The sequence below is a fragment of the Lucilia sericata genome, unplaced genomic scaffold, assembly GCF_015586225.1.
Source record: "Lucilia sericata isolate MDLA Ls3-8-SP2 unplaced genomic scaffold, ASM1558622v1 Contig000113F_arrow, whole genome shotgun sequence".
NCBI classification, from domain to species: Eukaryota; Metazoa; Arthropoda; class Insecta; order Diptera; family Calliphoridae; genus Lucilia; species Lucilia sericata.
In genome coordinates, this window is record NW_023994145.1 from 596,006 (window position 1) to 609,632 (window position 13,627).

The following is a 13,627-nucleotide window of genomic DNA, read 5'->3' on the forward strand; positions in this document are numbered from 1 at the left end:
GATCTAGTCCAGAGGAGCTCAATATTGCCATTACATAGCACGCGTGATAGGGTAAGAAAATTCTTCTGACGCTAAGTTGGTACACATACACTATAGGTTTAATTCTTCTTCTTTTTATAATGAGCAATATCAGTTGGTTTTCTCTCAACTGGAAAAACAAAATCAAATCAGTTGCTGATCAGCACTTCTCGAAGCGAGGTCTGTGCGCGACGTTTTTAAAATACACACAGAAATACAACAACAAAATTTTGAGAAAGCCGAATTAATGTAGGAGAACGTGAGAGAACAGTTGACAGTTTTTTATATATAGACTTTGATATACGCTGGCTGTCAAAATCCGTAATAAATATTTGACAGTTAGCATATACTTTATAGTTTGTAGTCATTTTATTCGTATACTTTTATTTTGAATTGAATTCTGTTCTCTGCTGCTTTACCAACACAAATAAAACTATGGTAATCTATGGTGGTATGTGTTTGAGCAACACTGATCTAGTCATAAGAATATGCTGGATTGAATACATTTTCTAGTCCCAAAAAAGCTTTAAATTGACGAAGTATTTAAAGCTGTGGGAAACACTTCACTCCTTTCAATCTTTATGTAAGTTTTACCATTTGTTGCACTAAACCATTTTACTTTTATGTTTTATAAATAAAAATCAAATTAAAGCCAATCAATTAAATACAGTTTTTACTTGTTCTATTTTCGATTTTTCTATATATAAATTCCCCGAAAAAATAACTTTGCAAACAAATCTAAAATTCTAAACTTTGCCACCAACATGTGTGAACAGAAAGAATAATGTTAAATAAACAAATGTTAGTAAAGAATATGCAGCAATACACTCAAAAAAATTCCATAGAATTGCTGTCCTTTGACCTTTTATAAGGTTCAATAAAAGTTATTTGAATTTTTTTTAAGTGTATTCATACAAACATTAACATACACAACTGTGAATACACTTAAAATATTTTTAATTTTCAGCAGATTTTTTACGTTTGAAAAATTTTACAAGAGTTAAGTAAAGAAATAGAGTTAAAATCTTTGTTATTCTTTTCGATTTGTTTGGTTATGTATTTTTTTATTTTTGTAAAACTGGAAACATTTGTATGCTGGAGGAAGTTATGTGGCAAATGTAGTCTAATACATACAATTTGTGATGCTTCCATAAAAGGAATTTATAAATTATAAGTAGCCAAAGATTTGAGTTTTAATATGGCACACTGTTACGAAATGTTATTTAAGTTTTGGAAAAATAATATAATTATTATACCCTCCACCACCATCAGTGGTAATAGAGGGTATATATAAGTTTGTCATTCCGTGTGTAACACCAAGAAATATTCATCTGAGACCCAACAAAGTCTTTATGAAATTCTAAGTCGATTTAGCTGTGTCCATTGTCCAAAGCAGTTTTGTATTGAAAATCAGCAAAATCGGTTCACAACTAGTAAAAGTTTTGAATAAAAATTTTAGACTACCTCGATAAAAATTACTTTATTTTCGTAATTATTAAGTGATTTTCTCAGAAACTACAAAAAATAATTTACCCAGGGATCAATTATGTTGAAAATCAAAACAATCGATCCAAAATTTCCCATAGGCCCCATACAAAGGTACATATTTCCAGAAATGGATTTATCGTTAATAACTTCCTCAAATATATTAGTATCAACTCAAAATTTTGCACATACATATAAATATAATATGAACAGAAATCCAACATAGATTAGTATAGGTCCACAATTGGTCATAGCTCCCATATAAGGCCCACTTCCGAAAATCACTAAACGTGCATATTTCACTGATAAATTAAGCTATCGATATAAAATTCGACATGAATATGTTTTGTGTATGTATAATTCAGCTCTACGAAAATTTTTCCGAATCGGTCCATAATTGGTCATAGCTCCCATATTAGGTCCATATCCGAAAATCACTTAAACGCTCATATTTCATTAACTAATAAAGCTATCGGGGTAAAATTCGACATGAATATGTTTTGTTTATATATAAATCATTCAGCGATTTTTTTTTGAATCAGTCCACAATGGGTCATAACTCGTACATAGGGTCCACTTTCGAAAATCACTTAAACGCGCATATTTCATTAATAAATAAAGCTATGGAGATAAAATTTTGCACGCTTATGTTTTGTATATGTATCAATCACGCTACGAATTTATTCCGGATAGGCCGTAATTGGTAATAGCTCCCATATAAGGGTCAACTTCCGAAAATCACTTAAACGCACATATTTCATTAACTAATAAAGGTATTGGGGTGAAATACTTGAATATGATTTGTGTATATACATATAAATCACTATACTGATTTTTTTCCGGATCGGTCCATAAATAGTCATAGCTCCCAAATAAGGTTCACTTTTGAAAATCACTTAATACCACATAATTCATTATTAAATGATTATATTCGGATAAAATTCAACATGTTAAAATGTTTTCCAATTGATCCGTTAAAGGTCGTGGCACTCATATAAAGCCAACAACATCGTTTAAAAGTATATCTGACAAAATCACTTAAAATAATTTTTTTTTTTCGACCTAATTAAAATAAGTTCCATATATGCATAAAGAAATTACTAAATGATAGTACTAACACTACGAAAACAAAACTTATGCCCAGTTATCTAAAAACTAGATAGTTAAATGGGTTTTAATAAAAAGTAGCTTGCAGGTGGACGGTATTTAAGATTCGGCATAGCCGAATATAGTACTCTAACTCATTAAATTAATAATTTCGTGCTGTTCCTTTTAGCTTAACCGTCACACTCAAAAGCAATGTTAAGAGCTTTAGCTGTTGTTCATAAATCAAAGGCCGAATTACGGCCACATATTTCGATATCGAAATTCAGCTAAAATATTTAATATTTCTTGTTCGGTATCGAATGTTTTTCATCTCAAAAACTGAAATATGTTTTAATTTCCTTTCAACAACTCTAAATCCAAAGAGACCAATTGAACTGACAAACAAACACTTGAAAAGTTTTCAAGAAAATTGTTTTTTAGATATTTCAGCAGGAATTTAAAGATTTATTTTTTTTAGTTTCATTTTATTTATTTATATTTTCATTTTGTTTCTCTTATTTACCCACAGGAGGTGATGTCCAGTGAAGCGATCTCATTGAAGTTTCTTGATGTGGTGCAAATTTTACTCAAATATTGTGGCAATCAAACGACGGCAGCTAAAAATAGTGAAACCCAGGCGGTTTTAATTGATTTAATTGCAACAATCGGTTTCTTTTGTGCTAATAATAAACAAAATCAGGTAAGTTTTTTTTTCAAGTTAAAGTTTTCTAAATTAAAATTATTTAAATGTTTATCATTTACAGGATCTTTTAACCTCTGAACAATGTTCCAATATAATTAAGAATTTAACTAAACTACCCGAACATTTGAATGTGGTGGTTTATCCATGTCTAGTAACTGTTACGTTCCAAAATCAGGAAGCTCGTAATGTGATATCACGTGATTTTAATTTAGAGGTAAGTTTTCAACTTAGACACAAAATTTAAATTTATTTTAATTTTTGTTCGTATTTTTTAGTTTTTGGATGAATATAGTAAATCGGATAAAGCCAAAAAGAATCATTTGGTTGCTTTGCTCAAGGAAAATACATAAAATGCTATTGTTTGTTTACTGCTTCCTTCTACTCTTCTTTGGAATTCAAAATCTTTGAAACCATTAACACTAAACATCTTTTAGAAAGGTGCTGGATATAATTTATTTATTCTTCTAACATGGAATGAATAACGACTGCCTCTTTTTTTATCTACAATACTCTCGAATTATTTTTTTCTTTTTTATTATTATAATTAGTAGCTATTAAATGAATTCATTTCTTAACTTTAAAAAAAAACAAAACTATGTATTTCAAAAATATTGTAAACTTTTTGAATGTGTGTGAATACTATTGAGTCGTGATCCTTTTACATTCTTTATATATGACCATAAATATACAAACAAACATACTATTATTACTCTTATTCTTATTATATACTACTTAATGAAATATCTCATAATTATTTGATATTATTATAGAAATAAACAAAAAATATATTTAATTTTTACATTTTTCTTTAATTAATGTTTATTATGATTTTTTACCTCTTTTTTATTATTCTTTTTACAAGTATTACTGTTCTTTTTTTAAACTTTATTATTATTTTTATTATTTAAAAACTTTATGCATTTTTTGTTAAAAAAAACTTATATTGCTTTTTTGTTTTATTACTTAGTTACAATGTATTGTTTTTGTTTTCTTTTTATTTTTGCAAAAATATTTAATATTTTTTTAGGCGTTTTTATGGAATTTTACTAAATATATGCAACTAATCTAGTTTTAGACAAAACAAAAAAAAAAACTCAATGAAATTATTTAACCATTTTATATATTTGTAGCTGTAAGTTGCAACAATTGATAAAGAATAACATATTTTGAAATACCGAAAATATTAATAATAATCTAAAATTGTTTTTAAAAAATATATTTTCCAACAAATAAAGGAATTATAACACCATTTTTACTAAAATCTTAAATATTGTTTAATTTAAAGTGAGAAATAAATCACCCATTGTGCTTGCACTAACCTCATCGTAATGGATTATAAAATTGGATCCATTTGACGGAAGACCTACCGGATGTTACTTAATAAATGTTAACTTAGTAGCCACTAAAACATAGCAATTTTACACTATGCTTAATTACTTTATTAAAGTTAAAGAAAAAATACTTGGAAAAAAAATTTAAGACATCGTGTTATAAAAAGTGAATAAATATTGTCAACCTACCAACCTATAAAATAACATAACTACAAAAACTACGCTTGTTTTTATTTTGTGATAAAAAATGTTTGCAAATTTTTTTTAGTTAATGCTGCCATATGGACTTAAATTCGTAGCAGCAGCAATAACAACAAAAATAAAAACAAACAAACTCTCGAGGGTGGAATCAAGCGTAAAAATACGCACAAGTACCAAAAAAAAAAAAAAACAAAAAGTAGTAGACAAGAAAATACACAAACGACAACACACACTAATGTTGATTTGTTGTAATTGTGCTGTTGTAGCTGTAGCCTCATGTTCATGTTCATCAAGTGACAGATTGAAATCACTCAACTTGAATAAAATGTGACAGTGATAATGAAAGTCTATTTTCAAGTTGGGGTCTAACAATAACACACATTTTCATTGCAAACACTTCCATACATTCATACACTTATCATTACGTTACGTTACGCAATATAAAATTTATACATACGAAATAATTATTATTATGGTAGACTTACTTTCATAAAGTAATTTTGTATTAATATCTGACGTACACCTCAAACTGAAATTCAGGTTCGGGTTTTTGAAATTTTTGTGCGGAAAATAAAGCAAAGAAAACATTCAATATTTATTTCAAGAAAATTACATAAAAATATTAAATTTTTACTATTGGGTTTAATAAATTTATTAAAGAGTTAAATACGAATGAATATTTTTGATCAGTATACTCTAGTAAATCATCAACAGTTGCCCACATTGTAGTCGGGTATGTCCTGGAAAAGTGCTAACTAATCTTATAGTTCGACCGAAAAAAAATTGCCTAAAATACGAAGTGCTTTCAGAGAACTAATCAATTAGGAATGAACGTTTCATTATAGATAGCCAATACAACCCGTGACTCCTACAAAACTCATCGCTCCACTTTGAACCCAGTCTAGTCCATAGTAAACATTTGAAACATGTGAGAACTTTTTGCTATGTCGAGAATAATGCGATTCAACCTGAAGTCACATTCAGATTGACGTCGAAGTTCAGGTCGCATGAAAATGGCGTTACAAATCCATAGAAAAATATTGGACGATCTTGGAAGAGCTTGATATGGCTGATCAATTGGTACTACGGGTGGCCAGTTGCCCACAGCACTTGTCCTGGCTGGTCAGTTGGTTGAGGTTCCTTCGGTATCCACGTAGTGGCTGTGGTTGAAACCTAAATCGCAGGTGCTTGGTTAAAAGACTGATACATGGTGAAATATAATTTTCATGATGAATTTCTGTTATCGTTCCTAGATGCTAGGAGCGGTACAAACTACAGATTAATAAAATGTTAGATTTGAGCTGATAATGCAAAGATGTGGGTATACGAGGTGGAGTATTTCTGGTGATTTCTGATGTTTATTCTGATTAGATAAAGTGGATGGAGTAATTTGATGGATTTGACGGATGGAGTGATTGCGGCTTATGATGTGCTGCAAGGTCATCACTGCCCTTTCTTTAATTTATCGGGGATTTTCCTTCATGGTTGAGTGTGTTAGAGTTTACTCTAAAGCATGCTCAACTTATCACAGTGGCCCTTTGTGGCCACTGAAATAAAGCTTGTCAATTAAAATTATCCGTGTTTCGGACTACCAATTACGTCCCCTAGGTGCTGTTGCCGAATCAACAGAGCCATCTCAGTAGTGTGGTTGAGCAACATATAAGGGTTTTCCTTTGTCAGGGTTAGATTGAACTTGCTCATGACGCCTGTTCTTCCTCAACGGGACTTCGATGGCAAGAGATTAGACAACTCGAGTACTTATATACGTAAATTGCCACCTGCATGTAAGATACACAAAGGGGCGGTGGTGAGTCGTTATATTTTAACTCACCCTGTGGATGAAAAAGACCACCATGAAATAGGCCAACATGGCAGGTGTTCACGTAAAGCACTTCGACATTCTTGTCCAGTGTCCATAGACATTATGACATCTTTAAAATGTTAGGAATTCCTTTTCTGTATAGATGTCGAAGAGCTTTACGTGAACACCATTTTCAACCACAGAGTGAGATTCTTTGACGACTCACCACCGCCCCTTTGTATATCTTACACGCAGGTGACAATATTTGTTCATGGTTCTGCCGCCGCGTTGCTTTACTTCCGAGATGTAAAAGCATCACTTCCGTTTGCAACCACACTGATGGGATGGCCGCTGTTGAGCAGCACCTAGAGACGTATTCGGTAAACGAAACTCGAATCTATTAATTAGCTAAGGACTTTGTTCTTACACACAGAGAACACCCTGGTAAATATGATATGAACAGAGTTTTCCTGAACATACCTGGACAAGGAAGAAAAATTCAATGGTATCACTTGTATAAGATACCATTCATACATCACCATTCAACCCAGCACACTTCTCATTTATTCGACACACCCATAGAGAACAATACCTAACACACTCACTCTAGCTATAGGCAGATAAGATCCGTATACCTCTTCATTGACTTTGGCAACAGCACCGAACTTATCCAGAATTATAGATTACACCAGTCTTTTAACTGACATTCTTTACCAGCGAATTTGAGTTTAAACCACTGCCACCACGTGCACCCGAAAGGAACTCTCTAATAACCGGGACACTGGTTACCGGTTCCCGTAGTTCCAGATTATGTGGTTCGACCCCATGTCAAATCATTCCAAGGAAAGGAAGAGGATACATTTTATCATCACCAGTTTATAGTCCCGGCAGACTAAAGGTACTGGTCGCATCTCTTTTCCCCGGATTGCAATCACACCAAAAAGGTGTCTTTCATCAAGGTAACATGCTCCCGGGGTGTCCTTTTTAGTAGAGAATTATTCCCTTTTGGATTCTCTTAAAAGAAGTGTCCTGTATAAAGCCAGACGCAGGGATTTTAAAGTGAAGGACACGCCTTCGCTACCTTGGGATCTTTTTAAAAAAGTGTTACGTTATGATCAATTTAAATCCAAAGACTTTTTGAGTAAATTTCTGACAACTAATACATCACAATACACCAGAGTCAAAGAAACAATGAAAACTGTAGTCGAATGTAAACCTCTCTGGGTGAATGTCCAACTAGGAAGACATAGGCTTTTTAATCATGAGATATCACTCACAATGTTATGAAGGGTATTTACAATTTTTTTTTCATTATTGACAATCTCTTCTGCTCATACTCAATAATATATAGCCTTCCGAGAATGGAAGAAGCCAAGTGTTTTAATCATTTATTTTTTAATTTTTTTATGAATTTGAACAATATTCAACATTATTGTTATTTATTTCTATTGTTGTTATTATTGTTGTCTAATACAAAATCAACACAGCACACTTTCCCAACATAATCATCATCATTTCCGGCTTCTTTATTTCCCTGTAGTTCGGTATGGCTTTCCCAAATTATGGATTTTACTCTCTAGATTACGGCATTTTATAAATCCATGATAACGAAGCATTAAAACATTTAGAAATAATACTGTCTAAAAGGGATACCGTGAATCCTTGTGAAACTGCTGGGTTCTTATAACTGGTCGATTTGTTGGTGACTTTATACCGATAATGAAAATTTTATAATGGGGGAGTTTATGATTTAAACTGACATGTTTATTAAGAAAAATATAAAGTATGAAATGAAAAAACACACAATCACAGTTTCAATCATAATAAGTCAGTCAGTCACCAATTTCTCTGGTCCCTTGCAGGTTTTAATTTGTTTTTCTTCTTTTGTTCCCAGCTCACCTTTTGTACGTCTTGCTTTTTATACTGAATTATTGTCATAAACTCATGAATTGAAACTTTAAGTGGGAGGGATGTCTTTTGCAATGAATTGCAATTTGGCAAATTGTTAAAGAGCGATTTTTTGTTTTGTTTTGTGTTTTATTATGTTTGTTCCATAATAAAGTGAACAAAAAGTGTTTAAGAAATTAATTTTCGTGTCGCTGAAAAATAAAACGGGAACGACATTTATTATACAAGTCAATGGTAATTTTCATCACCGAATTGTTTGCTTTTTTTCTTGTCATAAAATGAATATGACATTCTCTGCAAAGGGTAGAGTGAACAATTTATTGTCATTAACTGTAGATTGTGGAGTGTACTCATAAACTTACGATTCCAGATGGGTGGTAGATTAATTAAAGCAAGTATTTTGCGGATGATTACAAGCGATTGAGATTAATCATGTGTATGCTGATACTTTCATATCATGTTGGAATATAACAATACATGTGAAGGGTAATTCGGGTAATGGTAATAGGAAGAACATGTTTTTAATTTTTAGCTTAACTTCGGCTAAACATTACTGCCTCTAATATAGATTCTGGTCATACTCTAAAAACTGGATGATCTCTATGGAATATTAAACCTAATTTTTACCGGGAATACAAAATTAAGGACGGAAAAGAGCCTATAAAAAGAGAGATGGAAAGACATGAGCGTGAGGAAATTGAAATGAGAAATTAGGTACGGAAATTCTACCAAAGAGTCAATTATCAAACGGAAGGGTTCAGTTTAAGTGTCTCCTCCTGTAGGGAAGGAAATGGAAACCTCGTAATGGATACGTCCGGTATGATGAACATATGGAAAGAGCATTTTTCCAGATTATCGTTAACTGATGATGATGTCGTTAGTACATACAACACCCAGCCAAGATGATACTTACCAAAATGGCGGTATATAGACCTAAGAACAATAAAGCTGCGGTACACAGTGGTATAGGAAAAAAAAAGAGGGAAATAATTCGGTAACTTCTAAACGGTTAATCCGATTTTAATGAAATTTGGTATGCACAAAAAGGAGGTGTTGTCGAGTTTAGGTTTTGAATTTGGACCTTATAGGCCAACCAGGGGCCCGGCGGGGGGTCCTCAAATTAGGACACCTCGGCTATGTTAAATTTTTAAAACGATCTTATTTCTTCATTTGAGTTCCGATTTAAAAAAAAATTTCGTATATAGAATCTTCTCATCGAGCACTATAAAAAATGTCGTCGTAGCAGTAAATTATCTCTTATAGTTTAGGAGATATTCGCATTTGAAAATTAAAATTTTAAAATTTTTACCGTCCTTACTTTAGTTTTTTGATAATAGCGGGTCCAAATATTCCCGATTTTCGCCATTTTTTTTTATTCGCTTAACAACAAGTCTATATATCAAGCAGTGAAAGAATTATGTAAAAATCATGACTGAGTCCAAAGTTATAGGCATTTTAATTTAAAAAATTAAAAAAAGGCGATTTTTTGCCATTTTTTGGGGAAAAAAGTATCTTTTTCTTTTTAAGTTATCTAAAAAGTTTCTAAGAAGATGTATATAGAATTTATACTTTTTGAAAAGCTGACTTTACATAAAATACGATAAATGAAACAAAACCTAAAAATTTTTGATACCGAGGGGACCAGATCCATCCAAAAAAACCCTATTTTTTATATAAAATTCAATTTTGAGCAAAAATTCTCAAATCGCATAGTCGATATCAAATTATAGTGCCTTTTTTTTTTGACCCAATATGTTCTTAATCATTTTGTAACGGGTTTCGATAACCCCGCCCCTGGTATGGATATAATAGGCAAAAAACCAAAAAATCCCATTTTTGGGATTTTTTAAAACTTTTTTGGGAATTCCGGGATTTCTAATAAGAAAATTCGAAATTTTTATTTAATTTTGGATTTTGAGTAAAAAAATCTACCTAACTGTAAAATTTCATCAAAAAATATTCATAAATAAAATTTTTATTGCAATTTGAAAAATTTGTATCTTCGCAAAAACTGAATAAAAAACATTTTTTAATTTTTTTTAAAAAAGTATTCCGCGAATTTTTTAATTTTCAAAAATTATATACAGTTTTGAAAAATAGACAAAATTACCTTTCCATTGATATATAACATGCCTACCTAATGTTTTTTAAGTGACAAATTAATTAGGGAAAACTCAACATCTTTTAGAGAATTTACCTAGTACTATTATTTTCATCCATACATTTGTTAGGCATGTTTTACTACCTAAATTTTTATGAATTTTTACAGCCACTTTTTACGATTAATCTTTTATTCTTTATCCCTAAAAAAAATTAACAAGTATTTATTTTATATAAAAATAGTCATTATTTATTTTTTTTTTTATAAATTAATATAATTTTGTAAAATAATCGGTATCACAGTAGTCCATATCTAAAAGATAAAGTAAATCTTTAAATTCATGAATATTTTCAAATGCTAACGTTTTGTAGCAAATCCAACGTTTCCTTATAGTAGATAAAACAGGATCAGAAGATAGAATCAGATTATTAAAAATATCTTCATTTTGAGACTGCCTAGAACACTTCCTTGAGCTAAACTGATGAATATGCTTAAAGTCTCTATTCCTCGATTCTTGGGGTTCTTCTGTAAGCTCTCCTAAAGGCAGAATATTATGTTCTATGATGACCTTTCCATGACATAATATCTTGTGAACTGTAGGTGTCATTTCTTTCCAGGGATATAATTCCAAAAGTAATTTAGAAACTTTTGTAGAATACTCTCCAAATTTTGTTGCGTTCACTTTATGCTTGCTATTTATCGCCATTAGAATAATATTGACCTTTTGCAGTAAATCCATACTAATTCCGGTTATTTCGGAAGTAGTTTCAAAATGTTTAAAAAAACGTCTAGCGGTATTACCATCGTTTGTGCTTCCATATCCTGTGAGTGGTTTATCAATATTTAATCCCATCCGCTTTTTAAATTCCTCTTGAATTCTTCGTTTCTCACTGGCTCTCATTTCCATTAACTCCTTATTGTTATTTGCACTTTTGTTTGCATTTTCCGGTATGCTTCTGTACTTTAAATCATATGCTAAATGTAGAAAATGTTCCAGAAATCGTATGCGAGCATGTAGGGGGGATATTCCAAATTGTAATGTTTCCTCATTTATTGATCTTTGCTTGGAAATATTCGAAAATTCTGATTTTTTATCACCACATATGTAGCAGTACCAAGTAGATGATGTTCCTGTAATGGCATTTCCAACTTTCCCATCAATCATTGTAAGTTTTAAATCATAGGACATGTTAAACGAATAATTTTCTATTTCGATTGTTATAGGTTCCAAGTTTTTAATTTCTGCTTCAATACGATTTATCAAATCTTGCGTTGTTGTTTTGGATTCCTTTATATACTCAAAGCTTATTGGCCTACAAAAAGCTTTGGATCCTGGAGTCGAATTCTTCCAAATATCATCGAAACTGGTTGATGGAGAATCGCTGTCAGCATACTTTCGAATTCTTAATGGAACTAGCGATGCCATAAATACACTTTTATACTCGGAAGATGATTCACTTGTGTTGATTTGTTTATATTCCGAGAGTGCTGATAATCCATCACATCCCCACTTACAAATGAGTTGAAGATCACAAGAATTTATTTTTTTTAGTTGGTCTGAAGAAAAGTCAGAAGCAATCCTTAAAGCAGTATTTTCGAGTAGAGCGCCGAGTCCAATAACAGCCTTCCGATCAGTTATTTCAATAGGAGGTGGTATAATGCTTTTCTTCTTTTCATTTATTTTGTCATATGATGGTAAAACATCCACTCCTTTTTCAGATAGCGCCTTTCTTAACGTTATGTAGTTATCACGACTTAATCCCAGCTGCAACATAAGCGCAATAGCTTCTTCCTCAGTGAACGTTGTATCAGATGATGGTGTGGGTATACTCTTTACAATTCTTTTCAGTCGTCTTGGTGATGCGGTTGGAAGAATATTTGCAATTTTTATGGCATCCAAAGGCTGTTTTTCTTTTCTTAACATTGCTTTAAAAGTGTCCGAAACTTCTTCGTTAGATAAGGTTTCTAGTGAAGTTGATAACCTTTTCCTCTTAGATTTTGAGCTCAAATCCTCATACTGCTTACAGGGAGCACCAACAGTTGATACGCAAATAGCAACTTCTACACATTCATCCAGCCAATCAGAAAATTTCGATCGAAATTTAGCAATGGAATACCGAACACTCTTCAGTTTTATATCAACTGATTTTATAAAATTTTCAATTTTACATATATCAGTTTTATCCACTTTATTTTTATGTGCAGTTTCAATATATTTCAATAAGAAGTTCACTTTATCTTGAAAAGGAGCTGAAGAGTGTTCAAATAAAATGGAGCACAAATCATTTTTTTTTAGTACGATCGCCATGGTTAGAAAATTACAAATAATTACAAACAGATATAAACCTGTCTTATATATTAATTACAGGTACTTAAATTAAATTATTTTTTAAAGGGTTTGATATTCTACCTAATATGTCTAACGTATCCTTATGTAATGAATTTTTCCTCAATAGGTCACTTTAATAAGCTACCTATTAAAGTGACCTATAGGGGTAAAAATCATTACAGTTTAAAAAATAATACCTGAAAATTTTTTAATATATGTAACAAATTTAAGAGTTAACGTTATGGATGAAAATAATAGTGCTAGGTAAATTTTCTAAAAGATGTTGAGTTTTCCCTAATTAATTTGTCACTTAAAAAACATTAGGTAGGCATGTTATATATCAATGGAAAGGTAATTTTGTCTATTTTTCAAAACTGTATATAATTTTTGAAAATTAAAAAATTCGCGGAATACTTTTTTTAAAAAAATTAAAAAATGTTTTTTATTCAGTTTTTGCGAAGATACAAATTTTTCAAATTGCAATAAAAATTTTATTTATGAATATTTTTGATGAAATTTTACAGTTAGGTAGATTTTTTTACTCAAAATCTAAAATTAAATAAAAAGTTCGAATTTTCTTATTAGAAATCCCGGAATTCCCAAAAAAGTTTTAAAAAATCCCAAAAATGGGATTTTTTGGTTTTTTGCCTATTATATCCATACC

The 13,627-nt window shown here is 31.0% G+C and overlaps 1 protein-coding gene across 1 annotated transcript in view; it reads left to right on the forward strand.

Annotated features, from left to right (window-relative positions):
* The window catches only part of LOC119600403 (S phase cyclin A-associated protein in the endoplasmic reticulum), a 137,447-nt gene extending 133,295 nt beyond the window's left edge, over window positions 1–4,152 (forward strand). The window contains exons 10-12 of the mRNA XM_037950599.1: window positions 3,119–3,289; window positions 3,354–3,506; window positions 3,568–4,152. Coding sequence (XP_037806527.1) covers window positions 3,119–3,289; window positions 3,354–3,506; window positions 3,568–3,642 — 399 coding nt within the window. The 3' untranslated portion in view covers window positions 3,643–4,152. The remainder of the gene's footprint in view (window positions 1–3,118; window positions 3,290–3,353; window positions 3,507–3,567) is intronic.
* The last annotated feature ends 9,475 nt before the right edge of the window (window positions 4,153–13,627 follow it).